A 23,602-nucleotide genomic window follows, 5' to 3' on the forward strand; every position below is an offset into this window, starting at 1 on the left:
TTTTAAGTATTATAATTCTCCATCCATCTCTGGGTTGAGAGTAGGCAGTTACTTTCAAGGTGTTGATCGCTTCTCAGTATTTCAGTCCTGCTAACGCGCTTCATGGAATTTTGCTGTCGAGTTGGCATTTATATTGGCTATAAACGCCAACTGAAAGACGTTCAATGCTTAAATGACGTCACAATTGATACCTACCCGCATGCAAGGGAGCTAACTCTGTAATATGCAAGACGGAATTCCATAGCTTCACAGTATTAAACATGAAAGAGTTGCTGCGTTTTTATGTTGTCTAGTGCTGTGGGAAGATTTTGTATAACCTTAGCTGATAATGTATGTGTAGTTGTGGTATCTTTCCATGATTTAGGAAATCACATTTATCATAAAACGTCATTCGTTATTTTGACAAATTATCCTTCGATACGACAGCATTGGTGTCTTAAACCAAGCTGTTATGAGAAGCACTACAAGGTATTCATCTCGTACAACATCCAGGAGACACAACCGGAATGTGCCACAGTCTGCATAAAGGACACATGTACACACAGACAACAGAGAAGTCATGAAGTAAAAGAACAAGTGTATTGATGAATGTCGAGATGCCAAAAGGCGCCATTGTCACCAAACAAAATCTGAACTACTGTTGACTCACCGGACCGTTAGGTATATGAAGTTGATTCGAAACTAATGGAGTTATGTGCCTGTGAAAGGCGCATAAGGCCCTGTTTAATGTTTTATTCCTCACGTTCAACATAATTTTATTTCTACTTTCACTTTCATGTCTACTTCTGTCTTCACAGTTCAGGTATACCAAGGAGTGTGTGTACGATAACTACAAGTGGAGACCCTTCATACTTACCCACGTAAATAGCACCTTCTTAGTGGGATCGATGTTGTAAAATGAAAATTGATAGAGACCCTGAGCATACTCAAACTTGTATCAGATGGAATCGATATCAGTGGAGGGACATAGTTTACCTATCATTGCACGGAATGCACCGCGTTATTTTGACGAATGTATACCAACGTGTTCATCACATTGTACGTGTTTTACACAACATGCCTGTAAAACGAACTTAGCATGATTGTAAGGGAATAGTTTACTATCATCAATACCAAACTATTACAACAGCTTACGGTGGCAGTAAGGAAATTGATTGTAGTTCACAAATACAAGATTCTTTAAATACTCCATCTAGCTACAAATTTCCGTTTCCAAAAAATCAAAATTATAATAAAACAGTAAAAAATTGGTATGAATGGATCTCCTCTTGTGAGAGGTCACATTTGTTTATGTCGTGTTTTTTTTTTTTTTTTTTTTTTTTTTTTTGTAATAATGAAATATCTTTTAACCTGAAAACCCAAATGTTTTGGTTGTCCATTTTCAGTTGGCATCGCTTCCTTTGTAGAGTTGTCTAGTCTCTATACACGCGAATGTAAAGATAATATCAACAGAACATTGACCTTGGCGTTATACATTCCTTTGTGTGGGGATTACGTTCCCCTGTCTACGGAAGCATCATAAAGTCAACATAATTTTGATTAATAGAATTCAAATTCTCATTAGCACATTGATCTGATTATAATATAGATGTGGGTATTGTGGCACTAACCTTAAAAATTATCCCTAATTATCACCAACAAACATTTCTTATGACTGTATCACACCCCAATGTGTGTATACAGATAACATAATGGAAGAACGTTTAGAAATTAATTCACAATAAATCGGACAGTAATATCCGGTATTAACTACCTAAGCCTGTTGTAAGCGCCTGAAGTGCGGCCATGAATAGATTTTCGCGATGCATTGACAACACCCAAATATGAATCAAAATAATGCCATCGTCCCATTACCGGTAATTTTAAGAAATTTTAATTTAACAAAAATTTCTCCGGTTATTTTAATTGCGTTTGTTGTCGTACAAGTGTTTAAATGGAACAGAACAGCTAAACATACTTAAATAAAAGATTCGGTCAAAAATACGAAACTAACCAACCAATCAGTAAAATATTAGCGTTGTAATGATTGTATCTCGTCGTTTTGTATTGTTTTATAAACTCTAACGTTATCCATATTGACTGTGCTTAAAAGGCACTTAGATGTATGGAGATGTATTTAGCACCTAAGCCCTATCCCGAGCCTGAGTAATGACTTAGAATTAATGCCGTGGCCTTGACAACCGGCGCCATCTACGACCTGCCTTATATAGACAAATACGGTCCGACATGTAACACCTGTGGAGCCAGGAGATTGAAGTCTAGATACCGCCAAGGCTTGTATTAATATACCACATTTTTCTTGTAGATTTTGTAGTTTACTACTTGCATATAACATCAGACTAGTTACCTACTAAACGTTTTTACAACTTCACTTTGTTCTCTTCACGAACTTGAATGTACTAAATTCAAAATGAAAGTATTTAAAAACAAATCGCGTAATATTTCCAAAAGAAGGGTCTGTGGTGGCCATTACAGAAGTGTTATCTCTGTTCAAACATAAAATGAAATTAGCGGTCATTTATGTAAAAAAATTCAGACCAGTTCGGAGAATAGTGTGGGTTATGAGAAGGCATTGAATATGGATGAATTACAACTGCAAATCATAAAACATATTGAAGATATTCCTTGATGACTAACAGTTTCATTTCATCGAAGAGGAGATTTTCAGTGCTTTAGGTATTCAATTGAACTGCGCTTTATCGTGAATTTGTTTGAAGTTAACCCTCCTTTATATTCCTATAAAATATTATTAGTTATAATTATTCTGTAATAAAGAAAGCGCCTCACACTTCAATATTTTCTTGTTTTCTTCCATTATTATCATCCTTAAAGACATAAACCTGTTGAAGCAATGACTTAGTTTTTGGCAAGCACAGACACTGCCAGAACTTCAAAATGAAAACAAAATAAGCCTTTCGGGTTTACAACATCAGACCTTTCCAATAAAGCTGAGAACAATTTGTCATAATAAAAGCAGCCTTTTCCTGTGTATGTTAACAACATGTCTGTATGTATCTAGACTCTCTGCCTAGATTAGTAGCGACAGGTAAATGCTGAGGTTAATATCGATACCTTCTATCCGACCAGGGATTTATACTAATTGGTCAAAAGATAAACACTTATTTCACCGTCTACACCCAACTCTTTTATTTACGTAAACGTACATTTCTATACCCCAAATGTAGTAAAAAGTGACGGACTTACAAATATATGACCGATCCTTAAAACCCAACTATCACGTCCCGATCGTTCGCAATAAGGCTCGTCAGCTTTCGAATAAAGTAAAAAAAAACTAAAAATGTTTTGTGATAAAAATACTCTCCTTATGAAATTATAGGATACATCCCAAAGTGAAGAGTTTTGTTTTGTTATTATACAAATGTAATCAATGCAATGTGTAATGGGAGAGACTTCATTGAATTTAAAGGATTTAAAGTTGGAAGGGTTCGATACCGTAAGACCGACTCCTCACTACAATGTACGAGTCTCTACTATAGACTGTCAGTTTGGATATTTCATGCCAACTCCTTTGAGACAGTTTCCTGAAATATGCATCTCACTTTTTATGCTCAGCACACGTTTTTGATTTTCCGCATGACAAAATGGAGATTTAAATAAATGTAAATGAATTTACTACTCCTAACCTACAGAGTATATAGTGCTAACTCGAAAAATGGGCATCATGGAGTGCGCATGTATAAATTTGACTTTACCTTTTTCATATAAAGTATAGACTTTTAAAAAATTATGGATTCTGCAATTCATACAACAGTCGTTCTATCGTTTGATACATACTTTGACTTGCCTACTCCATCAAGTTTAGTCTCAAAACATTCATCATGGGAGCCGCAAAACTTTCACGCGGAGGCAGGTTATGACAAAGTAGATTTGACATTTCATGTAAATCCTGCTGTGTAGCAATTTAAACAACTGCTATAGACTATATATATCTATCGTGGAGCAAGGTTATGTCGGCTTTGTTTCCTGTCTTTGTCCTTCTTTATACATAATGTGTTTTGTTCCAGGGACAAGCAGATGTACGTTTGATTTTGCGATTCGTATACGGTGTTACCAAGACCCACGAATAAAAACCCAACGTGAGTGTCAACGAACTGAACTTTATATTATGTAAAAGGAAGCAAATCATTTCAGTATTGCTTGATGGTGAAGAACATATTCAGATGGTTTGCTGTTTTTATGTTAACCATGCTTGTATGGAGCAATTCCTCTAAGAATATATTCTATGGGGCGCGTTAGCGCCCCATATTGAATATATTCTTAGAGGAATTGCTCCATACAAGCATGGTTAACATAAAAATGAAATCCAATCCCTATATTTACACTCACACGACTTTTTATTTATATTTTATGCAATAAAATCGTCATTTAAAAGTGACGTAATTATTCAATAAAAGTCGGTCAAAAGTGGGAGGAGCTTACTCAATTGAACAGCGAATGATGACGCTTCACGTAAGGTAGAATTATTCATCCGCGACGACAAAAAAGTTCAATATTTTAGTGTAAAATAAACATGACAAACAAAGTAAATTTCAGATATAATTTTATTTAATCAGATCAGAACTTTAAATATATATTCAATTTTGCTAAAAGTTAATATATAGCGTAATACCATAAAGAATTTGTACACGGCCACATGTGTGAACTCGGTGACCGTTATTGTGCAGCGAGGCGAAGCTGATTCACGCTTACACACTTAAGTTTGCCGAAGTTGTCAAAACACAGATTTTCAAGTAGCTCAATGTGTTTGAGATGTCGTCTGACTTGACGATATTACATCCTTGGGAGCCATGTGATTATATAATCTACGCTTAGATCCATATCGCCATCGATAGATGAAACAAATTCACTTGTGTTCGATGGATACAATGTATTTGTGGTGACGCGGAACTGTCAACACGTGGATTAATAGCGGTGCATGTTTTATAATACACATGATTAAATACTCAAAGAACAAAGACAAGAGGATATGTTTATAACTGTCCTCTATCAGAGGGTCTCACACCCGTCCACCCCAAAGGCTCGATCGTAGGACGAACATAGGCACAGAGGTAATGTTTACATTTGACACCCATCATTTTTATCCCGGTCGGGATATTTTTCCGTTTCTTTATACAATTGTTAATTTAAAAATTGTTTGAATCATATATAAATATAAAACATGTATATATTGTTTACATTTTTCCAAAATTCTATGAAAAACAACAATATACACGTAATGTTGCGTCAAAATGTAAACAAAGCCATGTGTTTCTTTTTAAAAAAAGTAGTCCTTTTACGTTGCACAGAACATTTCCTTACGCAAGTTCAAAGTTCAATGTTACCATGCAGTTATGGTAAACAAAATCGGCTAGTATTAGCGTATAGTGACCAAGCCTAGCAAGTGTAAATATACATATTCAGATGGTTTGCTGTTTTAGACATGTTAATATTATTCTCCTCTGGGTTTGAAGTCCATGTTTAGCAGGTACTGAGCGCAACCGGGCATTGTCTCCGAGGGCTCCGTCTTTCTTATGCATCGTCCTTTAACCATCCTGGTTGTTAATAGGTCATTAAAACAAACAAAACAAATCTAATAGAAAAAAATCAAGCAGGTATCAAATATCAGTTACAAAAACGCTTTGGATGATAAACCTAGATAGCATAATCACCATATAGCGGTGATGTAAGACATGATTATCGGTCAACATCAGCTTCATAGAATTTGAATTGACGATACTCATCTGACAAAATCTTTCACTCAAGAATTTCAAATGACGCGTTCTTTCTGTTCCGACTATCTGAAAAAATACCTATGAACTATTGTTAGGGTAAGTTAGTAACTCGGTAACTCGGTGGTCGTTAGCTAGTGATATATCCCATGTTAAGCGCATTTTCGAAACTGCGCATGCCCAGACAGCTTATTTCTCGAGTATCTGATTTCTTCTGTTAATAGCAGTAAAGATGATATTACAAAACGCCTCTTGCACCTGAGTCCATAATGGCATTTGTCGTCGATAACTCACGGACGCCTTACGCCAACAACCGTTGATTTGTCCATAGTTTTTAAAATATTTATCTGAATGTCTATACTTATCTTTTAATATAAGTTTATTTTTTCTTGTAATTCAAATAATGTATGAATGCCTTTTAGGTCGGTGTGTTTGTTGGTTATTTCGATTAACGTCCCATCAACAGCCAGGGTTATTTAAGGACGGCCTCCCATGTATGCGATATGTGTTCTGTGTGTAACGTCCTATTAACAGCCAGGGTTATTTAAGGACGGCCTCCCCTGTATGTGATGTGTTGTGTGTGAAACGTCCTATTAACAGCCAGTGTCATTTAAGGACGGCCTCCCATGTATGTGATGTATTGTATGTGTAACGTCCTATTAACAGTCATGGTCATTTAAGGACGGCCTCCCATGCATGTGATGTGTTGTGTGTGTAATGTCCTAGTAACAGCCAGGGTCATTTACGGACGGCCTTCCGTGTATGTTAGGTGTTGTGTGTGTAACGTCTTATTAAAAGCCATGGTCATTTAAGGACGGCCTCCCCTGTATGTGATGTGTTGTGTATGTAATGTCCTATTAACAGCCATGATAATTTAAGGACGGCCTCCCATGTATGTGATGTATTGTGTGTGTAACGTCCTATTAACAGCCAGGGTCATTTAAGGACGGCCTCCCCCCTGTATGTGATGTGCTGTGTGTATAACGTCGTATTAACAGCCAGGGTCATTTAATGGCGGCCTCCCATGTATGTGATGTGTTGTGCGCGTAACGTCCTATAAACAGCCATGGTCATTTACGGACGGCCTCCCCCCTGTATGTGATGTGATGTGTGTATAACGTCGTATTAACATTCAGGGTCATTTAAGGACGGCCTCCCATGTATGTGATGTATTGTGAGAGTAACGTCCTATTAACAGCCAGGGTCATTTAAGGACGGCCTCCCCCCTGTATGTGATGTGCTGTGTGTATAACGTCGTATTAACATTCAGGGTCATTTAAGGACGGCCTCCCATGTATGTGATGTGTTGTGTGTGTAACGTCCTATAAACAGCTATGATAATTTAAGGACGGCCTTCCATGTATGGGATGTATTGTGTGAGTAACGTCATATTAACAGCCAGAGTCATTTAAGGGCGGCCTCCCATGTATGGGATGTGTTGTGTGAGTAACGTCCTATTTACAGCCAGGGTCATTTAAGGGCGGCCTCCCATGTATGGGATGTGTTGTGTGTGTAACGTCTTATTAACAGCCTTGATCATTTAAGGACGGCCTCGCATGTATGGGATGTGTTGTGTGCGTAACGTCCTATTAACAGCCTTGGTCATTTAAGGACGGTCTCCCATGTATGGGATGTGTTGTGTGCGTAACGCCCTTAAATAGCCAGGGTCATTTAGGAAGGCCTCCCATGTATGTGATGTTTGTGTGTGTAACGTCTAATTAACAGCCAGGGTCATTTAAGGACGGCCCCTTTATATGTGGTGTGTTGTGTGTGTAACGTCCTATTGACAGCCAGGGTCAGTTAAGGACGGCCTCCCATGTATGAGATGTGTTGTGTGTGAAACGTCTTATCAACAGCCAGGGTCATTTTAGGACGGCCTCCCATGTATGTGATGTGTTGTGTCTGTAACGTCCTATAAACAGCCAGGGTCATTTAATGATGGCCTCCCATGTATGTGGTGTATTTCATGTGTGAAGTGCTTGCTTGTTTTGGAAAACTGTAGTATGTGTGTGCCTCTTTAAAATTGGCAAACATTCCAGTGATAGAAAATACTGGATTGTTGGTCAATTTTATAATGATATCTCACTGTAACATGCCAATAGAGAACAGGCACACTACATTACACTGATAGCGGGTAAACCAGTCGTCCCACTCCCTTTATGCTGAACGCTAAGACGGGACAGAAAATACCATTAAAAACGGAAATTTAGAACAGATTGCTAGTTTTCTTCATCAATACTATTACGACACATTTCACACTCATAGTTTCGTGAAAAATCATATTTACAGAAAACATACTACCACTGAGAGATTTATATGAAACGTAGTGATGCATACTGCAATATTTCACCCTAACTAACATCATGGAAACATTCTAGCAATCCCTTTCAAGTCACCATTTTCCATACTTACATTCTTCCGCAATAAAGAGGATGTGGATACCGAGAGAAAACGGATATTCACTAAACCGTAACTGTTGAGCACATACGAAAATGCTAATAAATCTAGAAGATACGATCTCCTGTATGTGACCAAACCACCTCTTGGGTTCTGTAAAGGCCATTCGGTCCATTGTCGGGGCCAGACAAGGGCCCACATTGCCTATATTGTATAATCTTATCTCAAAGACCATTCTTCTGTTTACGGTCAGTGCATGTTTAATACACTGGTACGCCAAGTATTTCAAGCGTTGACCAGACCCAGACGTTTAGTATTTCTGATTGTCTGTGATATCCGGAAGCTTGTCACATATGAAAGGTGAGATGTGATGGCTTTGTTACCAAAGCAAACATAGTTACCATTTTCTCTATCGTTTTCTAGTTAAATCATCATGCACAAATCTATGCAAAGCTTGACTAATATTGATAGTTTCGATGCAAAGGTAAAATCGGACATAAGCAAATGTTAATAAAGCATGGGAAGCATTTGCAGTTATTTTTGGCATCCAATGTATTTTCATTTCAAAGTGCTGGCTTTAAAAGCGACAATGCGTTAGTTCCTGTCGTATTTCCGTGGTAAATGTCATGACACGACGATTAAGAACTCCAGGTTTGGATACTTATAGACCCAACGTCTAGAGCCACGCAAATAATGATACATACCAGCGGGAGGCCAAAGATCTTTCACCTTAATCGCTACCAAGACTACGGACATATTTGTCTCAAGTAACGTTATACTGGTCAGCTTGACCCTCACATCATTTCGTCAAACAAAAAAAAATCAAAATAGTCCTTGTCTGTCTTCCATGTCTGTATCAATGTGACGCTTACACATTGAATTTAAGCAATTCAAGAAATCGGTCTCTTGTGTATCCTCCATTTAGAATGGATAGAATAATTTTCACTTGAGTAAAAACAAAGTAAACGTCCGCTGTACCAAGTCTATCCCTATATACTTATTATGTGTATGGGATGACATATGTATCATATTGGATACCAGAATTCTGTTGTTCATTATGATGTATTATATTTACTTGTTATATAAGGGTCCTTTGAAGCGTTTTCGCCCCAGGAATCCAACAGTTCTACTGTAATCTGTATAGCTACTATAAACGAGTTCCACCTAACCCGTGTGGAAATTATGAATAATTTTTATTTCATTGATTTTTCAGCATAGACATAACATAGCAAGACATGCATGACTGATTGGATGTAAGTATACAGTATATTGGTATAAAAGGTAAACTAATAATTTGTGTACTCCAATAAGATGTGTACTGTATTGTGCTGTATATAAAGATGGGAAATAAAGACAAATATAAAAGAAAGATGCTAATAGAAGACATTTTCTCTGTACAAAGAAGGAGAAGTACTATTGTAAATTGACCAATAGTAGACATTGAATATCAAATACTTGTGTACAAAAGACACACGAAATGTTTACACATTGATATAAGATAATGAAATACCAATGAATTATAGAACTTAAAATAAGAATTACGCCAAAACAACTTCATTCCATGACCCAAAACAATGCAGGTGTGAACATGTAAGAACTATTTAGCGGTCCTTAAAAACAATTCAGAGTTAATGGTTTCATAAAAATAGACCTCGAAATAGTTCAAGCGCACGGTCACCTTCTGGCCAGAAAGTTATTAAATGAATGTTATATTTTTCAATCGATTTTTATATAGGAATAATAAGTATCTCAACAGTAATGGAGTTCAAACTCCATATAACACTTCATAAAGTAAGACAAAAAGTAAAATACAAAGTTAGCATCCTAGAACATGAGCTGTCGAGATCGACGGAATAAAAAACAGGTTCACCGATTTCGTTTTTCTTTACCATTTATCTACTGATATATCAAGGCAAAGACTATATTTTAAGTACTTTATTTTGGTGATACTTTTTATCAAATTCATCTCTTCCGGTTCATGTGTGGTTTGATGGTTTAGTGACGTTCGATTTGAACAACCATTAATCCTATATTTGAGCATTTAATTGATGTTTACGTACGAACTATGGTACACATTCGATGGTTTTATTACGGGAGGTATGGTTTTACTAGATACGTCGATATACCGGTCGACATATAACTGTAAAACTAACATATCACTGATATGAACTCGTTCGGAGACTTCATAGCAAGTTTGTGTTAATGAAAATGAAAAAAAGACTGCTACAGAGGGTAATGGTATATATTTATGTAAGATTGATACTTTAACCATTTCGTTTTCATTGACGTTTTTAATCAATATTTGGCGTACATTACATACTCACGAGCGAATATGTTGTGTTATTTAGTCGAACGCTCACACACGAAGGCCCCATCCATTTCAACCGGTTACATCAATCTATTGCATACAATACATTTATCACATTAATGCCTGTAACATGTAGACTTGTACAAAACATGCAGCTTCTAACGACTTTAATTTAGAATGAGTAGAAATTGTTGTGCCGGTATCGATTATAATTAAATATCGTATTAATTTGGTGTTAAGACAGACATTACGACTCAGGTATTTTGAGAGTTAATACAAATAAGAAAAAAATGTATTTTTTATATTTTGATTTCCATTTAAACTGACAAGGCTTTGTGTTGGTAAGTTTTATTTAGATACAGAGCACATTTTACTGTACTTACTGATAATGCTTTTCATCTGTAAACAAATATAATTTAGCAAAAATTAAATCCGATCCGTCGTCCTCTCGACGAATTCTCAACATAGATGAACGTTGTTATATACAGACGCGTTGGATTCCATTGTATTATATTTAGATTTGGTTAGGCTACAAACATCAATTATAACGTTAACTAGAATGAGTTGTTTTGTGCCCATCCTGATTATTTGTTGTATCGGTGATCGTAAGATAAAATTACATTTTATAAAAACACAACCTACTAATTCTTATAATATCTAAACAATATATATAAAAAACAGAGACTTTTCTTTGTTTCCTTGCAAAACCCACAATGCCAAAACATCTCATTTATTTGCGATATTAAAAAACAAAGCGTTTTATAAAATTCGTATACAGTAATAGGTTCCCATTAATGTAATGTTTTAAAATTGTAAAATTATATGATATAATAACGACTTCAAAGAAATATGAGAAGCTTCACCTTCCATTAAATATATTGGCGTTTTGTTTTTATCTTTTTAAGTTATAGTAGTAATAAACGTTATGAAAAGCCTTCGTTTCATTTATTCATTTCATCACATTTGTTTGTAAAAATATGTCATAAAAAGTATATTTTAAACATTTGAGGGATTGCTTTTGTTGCATATTTTTACATATTTTTTCAATCTATAATGATTAACATGTGACTCCTTTCGTACGGATGGGGCGTGTTGCTTTGTGTCTTCGGCGATCAGTGATATAGCACTATAAAAAGAGCTATAGTTCCACTATACAAGAAGACACAACACGAACATACCAGTCTCCCAATACACGCATGTCCTGCAAGTAGGGCGTTAGAATTGTACCTGCTGCCCCTATTGCATGATCGTAAAAGGCGACTAAATTGAGGATCTTATTTTTTCTTATCTTCCTAACTGACTTAATCCTTCCACATGCCTCCCTTGGCATCGCCTCATTTTTATCATTGAGTTGAACGTTCGCCCCTGTGAGGAAGGCTCTGGGTGCTGTCCCCTGGCCGAGACACACCAAAGTCTATATAAGTGTCAGTTTCTGCTCCTGCTTAGCGCTCACCATACAGGGAGTGGGACAACTGGTTCGCCCGCCGTTCTTACATCACCATGGCTGTTAATAGGACGTTAATTATAAGTACGCACCACAGTTATTTGTAGGAGCCTTAGGATATAGTAAGTTTAAAACTTTTCAGTCTGTTTTCTATTATTTCAATCTCGCATGTTATTGAATTTAAAGCCAATGGTATCCTGTGTGTTATATTAAAGTCAGAATCACTGCAGGATAAAAAACAAGCAAAGTCTAAAACGTAATCATAGATGAAGACAAGATAATTACCACAAAACAGGATATCCATTAAATGGATATTTTCAATTTGATAGACATTCGCTAGTATGCTGCACCGGCAAGGGGAGTGTGGCTTTAAAATCACGATATCTGCTCCGCGTTGTGACACAAATTATACAGAGAAGAGTTCTAATTCCGGTGATGGACTTCCTGTATGAGGGGGAGCGATGACAATAACGGGTTTGGGGTATTCATACAATCAACCCTATTGTTACCAATGGAAAAGACCTTCGTTCTCCATTCGACGTAAAGTCTCTTGTCGATCTACATTTTAATCTTATTAAATCTATATTTACAAAAAAACAAAGTTACATTAAACTAATTAAGTCATTAAAACTTAATGTGTTAATCAAAATGGGACTGTTATTGGCATTGTGGTTATATCGTTCATATCATCGTCCAACTTATGACAAAGATGTTCCTCCAGAATTCAGCTGTAAGATATAAATCAAATTACTTTGACATTCTCAGTTACAAAACTGTCAGGAGTAATGTGAAATGTTTAGGTCTGTAGCAAATGGGTCAGGAACCTCTGTGGTTATGTAATGTTGGTTACAACTGGCCCATTCAGCCCATAGATGTATCAAGAGACATCAGTAATAATAGTTACATTACAGATTGTTATGACATCATAATTAATCAACGACTTAGCGTGATCGCCTCGGTTGACGTAAACATCACATCCGAGCCGGATTTGTTTTCTTATATAGAAACAAAACAAAAAATATTTATGTTAACGTTAATAAACGTCATGTGATTAATAGAATATTACTTTCGTAACTATGTAATACAAAATATACCAAAGTTGTTTATGTTTTCTTTGATATTATGAAGGCTTGTTGCATATTGTATTGTTTATCTGATTAATTCCATTTCACAATGACACTCATGTAAGATTCTTATTTCTACAACTTAGCATGTTATTGTTTATGAAGTTTTTAAGTAAACCAAATGTGTTTAAACGAACAAAATCTAAATCAGATAACGACAGTTTCTTATTTCAAGATCTATAGTTCAATATATGGAATAACATGACTCTACCATAGGGATGATCAAGGATAACAAAATATCAGATAGAATACACTAGTGAATTCTGCCAGAAGTTTTGAAATTTTACATTATTTCTTCCCACAATTACGGTAATCCAAACTTCAGAACGCATATTTTTTGTTGTTTCTATATTTTACGGAAAACGAAAACAAATAGCTGAACATTATGGGTTTATTTTCCCAAAATACAATTAAATATTGTTACAAGTATCACCAGGGAAGAATCCTGTGTATGGTAAAAGCACGAAGTCCACATTTGTGTATACGTTAAAACGCTTAAATTCTAAACTAAAAATTAATGAAAGCATATTCAGAGAATTTTACATCATGACTTAATTTGGAAAGTATCTATTATTGGTTTGTCAGAAAAGTGTATGTTTTATAACTAATGAATAATCTGTTATTTTTGTATAAGAAAAATGCACAAATTAAAATTTATTTAATGAACATGTTTGGTTTGAATTTCATTTAGTCTCTTACTAAATGCTTTGATCACCTGTCAATGACACCAAAAGCAAATAGTGTTTGTCTATAAAGACTACTGTTACAACTAGAGAATACAACATATAATAAAACACACGTTTAGTAATGACAGCCAGGAAAAACAATCACGACCAACAAGATTATTTAATTGTTTGGTTTTCTTAGTGATGACCTATTTACGAAAGCAGTGTCTAATAATTGAATACAAATTAACATAGTCTTTGCGTGTGATCATTGGAACCAATGTTTTGATATAAGATATTGCTTCTCCTTTAATGTAAGCTAAAATAAATGCATCAACTACGAATAGGTATGTGAAAATGACTAATTTGAAACAAATCAGGAACTCCGTTAATCCACTTTTAAATGGAGTAACGCTACTTGCTTGTACAGAGAAATTAACACACCAAAATTATTATAAAAACCTGTTTGTGTATTTACTATCATCACCTTCCAGCAATCAAACATTAAATAAAGGTGTGAAATTAATATAACTGACACAACTTGAGAACTGACTGAGAACATACCAGGGTCAAGCCCATGGCGGGCTGGCGGAAATGTGGCGATAATAAATGAATGAGTAATTTGTAAATCGGATCCGTCTCTGGGGGAATTGTTGGAGGATATTGGTATTTCCTCTATTAGAACACTGAATTAACTTAGAATTCAACACCAAAACGAAAATTATTTTGTTAACAATTACTTGTTCGCCGAGGGCTTTCCGCAATCAATACAACCCTGGTATAGAGAGTATCATAGCAATGTATTGTTCTTAAAATAAAGTGAAATACAAGAAAGATCTTTGGCAGAACTTAAGAGAGTTATGTATTAAGAGAGTTAAAATTACATGTTAGTTGTATGATTCACATCTTCAAGGTGATGATCCCCCAAAGGGTATTCTGTTTCGGTAACGCTATGTTAGAGCATATTGATATTGTCATTCTTCATATCGAAATATAGATAAACAGGCCAGATAAAATGTAAATATTGTCGGTGATGATGACAAAATAGTTCGTTGTATTAACAATTGCGAGTATATGAGAGACAGATTAAATAATAAACACGTAATTCAAAATGAAATTATCAAAAGTCAATAAAAACGTTAATAAGGTTTCATTCGGATACAAATGCTTACCAATGTACTGTACGCGCACATGTTTTAGCGGTGTTCGCGCATGACAAAGCGCTAGGCATCTTGCCCAAAAATAGGAATACAATATTGTATAATCCGTATAATTAAAGTATTACAATATTTATAACGCATGTGTGAATTTCACACTGCCTAATGTGTTCAATATCAATTTTGTGGTAAGATAAGATTGTCCCAAAATACATATATTTACAGTAACCAGAAGGGAACCGAAACAAAAGAATAACCATTGAATAGACAGGGACATCTCTAGACGATTTTGTGAGACCACGGCGAAAATTTGATGTAAGTATAAAAAATGGATTTGAGAATAGTTTTTTCGGCTGCTGTGAAATACATTTGCCGGTGATACCAGAAAAAGAATCGATTCAAATCAGGGTGTTTGTTATGGACATGGCAGACGTTAACTTAGTTGTATGTGCGGGTGTTCGCACGTGTACATATATAACCATCAAAATTTCGGGTTAAAATGTATTTATAAAAAATGTACAAATTTAGCGACTTTTAGAGCATAGAGTTTAGACTCCACTGGTAAATAGATATAGATACCTGCACCACCAGTACACGTATAAAGTAATCACTGCATCTAGACCTAGAAACTTAAGATATTTAACAAACTACATGCTTGTCTCTTAAATAGAACTCTATCTGTAAGTCGGAATGTCAATTTTTACGATTTCCATTTTGCATGTTCTCGGTAAGATGAGTAAGTTTCTTATGTGACATATGATTCTAAATTAAGATGAAGAAAACGCTACGAAATATGATATCATAATGCGTCTAATTGCTTCATTGGTCATATGACGACATAACCATGAAGATAATGGTTAAGAAAGAGGACACCCTTGACGGTGCTATTAAAATAGGTTTAAAATGTTATTTGGGGATATTTAACATTGAGATGTTTTACACATGGATACATACAGATTGTGAGTAACAACGTGGATCGTCGTAAGGTTACCAACAATGAACTTTTGCTAATTCAGTTTTATCGAAATACAAGGCCTTTTATTCTAGCAAATGTTTGGTTCAGTATGGTTTAATGTGCTATTAACAGCCAAGTTTAGCAGATATAAACCACTAACTAGTGATCAGTACCTGGCATCTGTCCTATTTGGTGCTTGTGGTAAGATGTCGGAGTATTTTTCCAAAGATAAAAATATTTATTATTTGTTACCTCAAAAGTATCTAATTTTGGTTGTCCTTCTTCCCAATCATCTGGGGACCGCGGTGGCCGAGTGGTTAAGATGTCCCTAGATATTACCACAAGCCCTCCACCTCTGGATCATGAGTTCGAATCCCATTTGAGGCAGTTGCCAGGTACTGACTGCTGGACAGTGTTTTTTCTCCGGTTACTCAGGTTTTTCTTCACCATCAAACCTGGCAGTCCTTCCATAGCCTTGGCTGTTAATAGGACGTGAAACTAAACAAATCAAATATCCAGTCACCACTAATCTGGTATCAAACTACATGTATCTACTCACTACTAACCTGGCAATACTTTTTAAACCATTACTAATCTGGCTGCCCCACTAATTTGATTGGCCATTATCCAGTCACCGCTAATCTGGTCGGCCATTATCCAGTCACCACTAATCTGATTGTTCCACTTCCCGTCACAACTAATCTGGCTGCCCACTATCCAATCACCACTAACTGGTTGTTCCATTATCCAGTCACAAATAATCTGGCTGCACCACTATCCAGTCACCACTAAGCTAGTTGTTCCATTATCCACTCACACTAATCTGGCTGCCCCACTATTCATTACCACTAATCTGGTTGTTCCATTATCCAGTCACAACTAATCTGGCTGCCCCACTATCCAGTTACCACTAATCTGGTTGTCCCACTATCCAGTCACCACTAATCTGGTTGTTCCATTATCCAGTCACAACTAATCTGGCTGCCCAACTATCCAGTCACAACTAATCTGGTTGTTCTACTATCCAGTCACCACTAATCTGGTTGTGCTACTATCCAGTCACCACTTATCTGGTTGTGCTACTATCCAGTCACCACTAATCTGGTTGTCCCACTATCCAGTCACCACTAATCTGGTTGTCCCACTATCCAGTCACAACTAATCTGGTTGTCCCACTATCCAGTCACAACTAATATGGTTGTCCCACTATCCAGTCACAACTAATATGGTTGTGCTACTATCCAGTCACCACTAATCTGGTTGTGCTACTATCCATTTACCACTAATCTGGTTGTCCCACTATCCAGTCACCACTAATCTGGTTGTTCCATTATCCAGTCACAACTAATCTGGCTGCCAAACTATCCAGTTACCACTAATCTGGTTGTCCCACTATCCAGTCACCACTAATCTGGTTGTTCCATTATCCAGTCACAACTAATCTGGCTGCCCAACTATCCAGTCACAACTAATCTGGTTGTGCCACTATCCAGTTACCACTAATCTGGTTGTCCCACTATCCAGTCACCACTAATCTGGTTGTTCCATTATCCAGTCACAACTAATCTGGCTGCCCAACTATCCAGTCACAACTAATCTGGTTGTTCTACTATCCAGTCACCACTAATCTGGTTGTGCTACTATCCAGTCACCACTTATCTGGTTACTTCTACTATCCAGTCACCACTAATCTGGTTATCTACTATCGTCACCACTTTACTACCAGTCACCACTTATCTGTTGTTCTACTATCCAGTCACCACTTATCTGGTTGTGCTACTATCCAGTCACCACTTATCTGGTTGTGCTACTATCCAGTCACCACTTATCTGGTTGTGCTACTATCCAGTCACCACTAATCTGGTTGTGCCACTACCTAAGCAACACTAATCTAGTAAATTGACCTACTAACCAGTCACCACTAATCTTATTTTGCAATACTATTTTTCAGTCACTATTAATCTGGTTGTCCGACTATCCAGTAACCACTATTCTGGGAAATAGTCCGACTACCCAGTCACCACTTGTAATACTTCGAGTGAACAATTTAGTAGTTTTACCGCGAGTTAGGCACCACTAATCTGGGCGATCCATTATCCCGTCACCACAAATCATGTTGTACCACCATCAAACGCAAATAATGACATCACCCAACTCACTAGACACCAGTCTGACACACTGTTACCTGTGTTTGCACTACCACGCCTTTCTGTATGTTGTCCCCATCTTATATTGTTCTATATTTAAGTGGCCATTTAACCTTCGCTTATGCTACCAAGTCATAGTTCCTTATATTTTGCTCCATGTGTTAACAAATACCACTGTTAAGACTTCCATGATCAAATTTGATATATGTAATTATTTATATCAACGTAAATCTAAAATATTTTATTTCTGACTTAAAAATATCATGCTCTGTGACGAAACATTGTTAATGCAGAGGAAAATATTAAGTCTCAAAATGTCATTAAAAATTATAGAATTAATTTTATATTTGTAAATTCTTGACTGATCATTAATTCCAAAAATTTTATTCTCAAAGACCTTTCTTTTTTAATGTATAACAGTCTATTATAATTTATATTATCTTTAAAAAAGAACTTCAAATTTATTTGACTCATAGTATCAGCATATTTGGGACATATCAACTATTCATGCCATTATGCTTACTTTTAGTTCTAACATTTTTACATTTCAATGTCAACCAAACCTGCATTAATAGAGCGATATTCGGTCAAAGAAGTAGTAGGAGTACCTGCTTTATATATTCAAGTGGTCAAAATACCATGGCTATTTGGTCTAAACAGAATAAGCGTTCCGCTCATGTTCTTTTTATTTTATGCTTTTGTTTTGTTTATATCTCGCCCCTTGCCCCTTTTCTGAAATTTATATTTCTCCACATACTCTGCCAATATTCAAATACGTCATAAGGAATAAGAAATCACTACCTGTCAACCGCGAGACATACAGTTAACGTCAATGATTATAATTGATCAAGATACTACTGTTAAACTGCACAAGAACAGTGATTTATATGCCTCCAAAATACCAATAGGTCTACCCTATGCACGATCCTTGTATGTAACAACTGTTGGGAATTCACGAATTCGATACTGATTTAATTTTATAAATCTCAGTTTAGCACTAAAGTTTGAGTCAAAATAGATATAAATTACTTAATGTATAGCATTAATTGAGTGTATACGTAGGCTTTAACTAATAGATCATTTAATAGTTATAATTTTGAGGAGTATTGTTTTCTTTAAGTGGATAAACATCAGAACATTAATCAATAGATTCACAAATGTTTATATATTTCTATACTACAAAGTTTCTGCATACGTCGGTACAAAGTGTCGTTTTCTCAATAATTTCAATTTGATGTTAATTCTTATCTCTTAGCTGGAGCTTAGATTGTCATAGTATAACGAAGCAGTTCAAAAACTCAATTTAACACGAACGAATTATTCGATCGGAAGTTATGTCAAATCTTTAATATTATAGCATCATGTCAACTGTTAAATTTTATCACTGAATTTTGACGCTGACAAATTTAAAGATTATCACAATTGTTCGTGGATTATTAAGCACTTGACATCGCCACATTTCCACTTTTGTTTTGCATGTACGCAAATAAAATGAAATGCAATGGTGGTAATCAACTTTTCATTGTAAGTTACTACCTAGAAAAAATTGACTTAAAACCATAAAAGTATCAAACTGCTTGGAATTTGAACAAGGACATCATTATACGGGTTGAAATTGATGTTTTGATGGTATGTTTACCTGTACTAATGCGAACCAGCATGCCGTTTTGATTTTGAAATAGTTTCAAAAGTACGATGCACAAATATGCCACCATGCAGAGGAAAATATCATAATTTTCAGTTTTAAATGATAAAAATGACTGTGTAGTCATTGTTTAATGAATGGGTCTAATGTCAATTGTTGAAGCAATGAAATAAATTTGCGTTGTTTATGCAAGAAGCTGTAATATGATTAGTTAGATTTCTCGTAAATTAATGTCAAAATATCCAATTTTAACCAGCTATTAAAGGACATCAAAAAATGAAATATGGAGCCGCCTATATAATTTCACTACTGTAATGTGCAATAGATATAATTGCTTCCAATGTGTGTTTTAAACTTTGGCCTCGCCATTTTCGAATAAATCCTCTTGTGTATAAGAAACGTATACGTTCAAAAGCTTCCATATCTAACATTATAAATCTATTCATGCGTAACAATGTTGGCTATCAATCTAAATCCACTAGACTTTCCCTTGGATATTTCGAATATACATTTGAACGAATTCAATATACAACAGTTTTCAAATCAGGAAAATATCCCCGAGGACTGGTAGTCCACACAAATACGTAGCATTAATATAATTATACTTCATATGTGCTAAGTAATACTAGAGCACGTCGTAGAGGCTAGCTGGCAGTAATGTATATCTAAACATGTCGTAATGTGGTAATGTAAGTAATATAGTTTGTGATTGTGTTAAATTTGAAAGCTAATCTCCCTAGACTCCACTTGTTAGACATATACACGGTCCTTTATAAGTGTATCCAATCTTTTTTTTCCTGTACAGTAACTATACATTACAACATCTCATAAATAAAACGAATATAACTATGTTCAAACATGATTAATAACGTAGTTTTATCAAAGTATACCGAATACTGATGTTGATTTAAGCCAAATTTTGATCGTTGTATAATGCATGTTTCTATAGATAGTCTAACGATATTTTTTTAAACCAACAGCATATCCATATACAAGGTTATACAAGTTAGTTTTTCATGAAAATAATCCTTCGTTTTGATTTTCTCGATTACACTCCACTCCATTTTCACTTCACGAATAAAAAAAACCTTAAGACTTATTGTATTGTGAAAACCTGTAATGATGTGTTTTCTTTCAATATGATATATGTTGTGAATTTTACGCAATGTCTGTTTGTCTTTGTAGTTACTTTACTACACAGCAAATGTATCAACAATACTAGTATTTCATATATTCTCCAGACATTTCAAAATCACAAAAAACTTGTTTCCTTTCCATAAACCAATGAAAATAAGCAGGCATCGGTATGTGAATATTACATCGGACCAAGCAGATAGTTCTTAAGGTACTTCAGATAACTATAGATGTTGTAAAATTCTTAGATTATTTTATAAATTTTAAATTACAAATATTTGTTTTGGCAAATGTCAAATGGATCAGTGTTTTAGGAAAAGATCATTTTTTTGCTGTTGTTTGTTTTCTTCTCTTCGATACTGTTATTTACGAATAAAAGTAGGTCCCTTTACCCTTGGATAACATTGTCAATACCGATTATATGCTTTGCAGTTCAATCTACATTCGGATATGGTGATAATGTGAGCAGTGGAGTGCAAAATTAGAAAATATATAAAGCAAAGAAACATGTCTTAACTCCCGAAGAGATAATTATTTATCAACGAAATAAAACTCGATGTTTATATCAAGATTAAATAAGATTGTTTTTGTAAATAACATAACGACCGCTAATTTACATATTGTTTCAAAATGATTCTTTAGTTAAGGAGACTTTAAACAGGATGTTGATATTTCAGGTTTGGTAACTATGGTGTTAGATATACAGATATACGGAGGACTAAGTGAAAAATTAGATGGGAATAACAAAAATGATACCTGGTTATTTTGTGTTATATATTTCCAGAGAATAATTTAAATACGTATGTAGCATATATTTTGAGTCATTGGAAACAGTACAGCGTGCTTATTACCTTTGAAATGAAAAATGAAATTTCTATTACAATTCTAATAGGAAAATACATTAATTATAAACTAGCAATAATGTCATTATTATTAAAGTGCAGTGTATTCTATAGATTTTTTATAACGTTAAATGTGTATAAAACAAAAACAGAAATCTTGAATTTAGGTATTATTACGCGAAAACACACCTGTGTCTTTACCTCGGCCAGGTATGTCTATACTACGGAGTCACGTGCCCCATTGACTGGAACAAACAAAGGGGTAGACAGGTAAAACAATGCACTATTGTGTCTGGTATTGTAGAGACACCTACCTGTGAGAATGGCCTGAACACATACAGCAGCAAACTGTGGGTGTCCCATCTCTGTGATGATCACTGTAGTTACACAATCCTTTCACTGTTCCATTAAAACATTTCCTCTAGAAACGAGAACATAGATTCCTTGTCATCGACGAAGATGAAATTTAAGATGTTCTCCTTTTCGTTGGGACGACATGTCGATGACCTGTGGTAGGTGATGTAGCTGGTTGTTCGTTTGGTGTCTTAAAGAACCCGGCTTAGTGTCTAGGAGTGATGACAACTAAATCCTACATGTATCCTCTTCCTCCTGCTGCATTAATATGCTGTTGAGCCCTAAATGACAAGATTGTCCCACTCGTTAGCAACCAGCTATCAAAATATTATATCATTAAGACTTAATCGCTAGCAAGGCTTGCTAGGCCACCAAGCGCATCCAAGCATGAATCGGTGATGGGATTTAACCCAAGTTATTTCCAATCTGTTCTACGACACTTGACAGGTTAAGATGGCTTGCCCATGTAAACATTTCACACGTCTGTAACAAATAAGCACTTATTTCTGTCCGTGAAATACCATGCTAGTCAATCGACCACCTGTCATAACTAATTCTGCTTATTTCTTTAATAATAAAAAAATATTCAAGAATAGACTTTTGAACACTTCAAAGTTTTCGTAGGATAGAGATATCAGAAATACGTATCATCGACCGTTTGTGTAAGATATATCCATTTCAGCGATAATTACTCCACTTAGCTCACACTATAGGCCTTTCCATGAAACACAGCCTTTTGTAATGTCTTTATCATTACTGAGACAATTCGCGATATATCATTAAGCGTAATTGCTTATATTAAAAGTGTATTTTAATTCAACATTGTTAAGAGCACTCCAACTGTTACATTGAGATCAATGAAATAGATTGGATTGATAACTGGATGTATATATATATATATATCTACCGCGCACGTGCTTTCAGCTGAACAAGCGCTGCCACACTGGTTGTTTGTCGGCCCCGGTAGTACGGTAAACTCAGTGACGTCACTACAGGCAGAACCGTTTAAATAATACTACGATTAAAATCACATCCCAGAACACCATTGTCTGCTCGCATAGCAGGGATGATATATGGTCTATCTGCCGCAGCGCAATGATATACTTGTAACAACCGCATCACTTGTCATTAACACTTAATCACTTCAAAATGTATACATATTAATGCGCCAGAAAGGTTTCTCTGCAAATGTTTCTCTAGATCAAATGTAAGTCACAAGGCAAATATATGTTTTGACGCCTCTCAGCCGATCGGCAGGCTATGTAGCTGCTATTATACGGCGACGTGCCACACAATAAGCCTACTTCGTATCGGGCAAATTAACAGAACCCACACTTCTCAGCTAGACGATTAGGGGCATGTAATGTCCATTATTTTGAATAAAACCTATCTTGGACTTCTAACTATGACGATTTTTTACCAACTTTGGTAAGAAATAAGTTTCTTTTTTATTTACCTTTTTAGAAATTAATGTTTGCCATATATTACCTGAACAGATAACAATTTATACCAGATGAAACTAAACAAGTATCTCAACAAAAAGATGTATTCACGGGTAAATTTCGACAACCACCTGGTTGCTTTCCTCAGCCCTAACCTTGTTCATCTAGTGAAGAGTTACAGATAACAATTAATTTTAACAATACCAGGTATGTGGACGTCTATGCGAGTCCTACAAAAGCATCAGCGGAAATTTGTTTT

General features: G+C 35.5%; 1 protein-coding gene across 1 annotated transcript in view; it reads right to left on the reverse strand.

Moving 5' to 3' along the window:
- The window catches only part of LOC138332625 (opioid-binding protein/cell adhesion molecule homolog), an 88,461-nt gene extending 65,725 nt beyond the window's left edge, over positions 1 to 22,736 (reverse strand). The window contains exon 1 of the mRNA XM_069280627.1: positions 21,862 to 22,736. Within this exon, the coding sequence (XP_069136728.1) occupies positions 21,862 to 21,910 (49 nt within the window). The 5' untranslated portion in view covers positions 21,911 to 22,736. The remainder of the gene's footprint in view (positions 1 to 21,861) is intronic.
- Positions 22,737 to 23,602: the final 866 nt, after the last annotated feature.

This window comes from Argopecten irradians, chromosome 10 (assembly GCF_041381155.1).
Source record: "Argopecten irradians isolate NY chromosome 10, Ai_NY, whole genome shotgun sequence".
In the NCBI taxonomy this organism is placed as follows: Eukaryota; Metazoa; Mollusca; class Bivalvia; order Pectinida; family Pectinidae; genus Argopecten; species Argopecten irradians.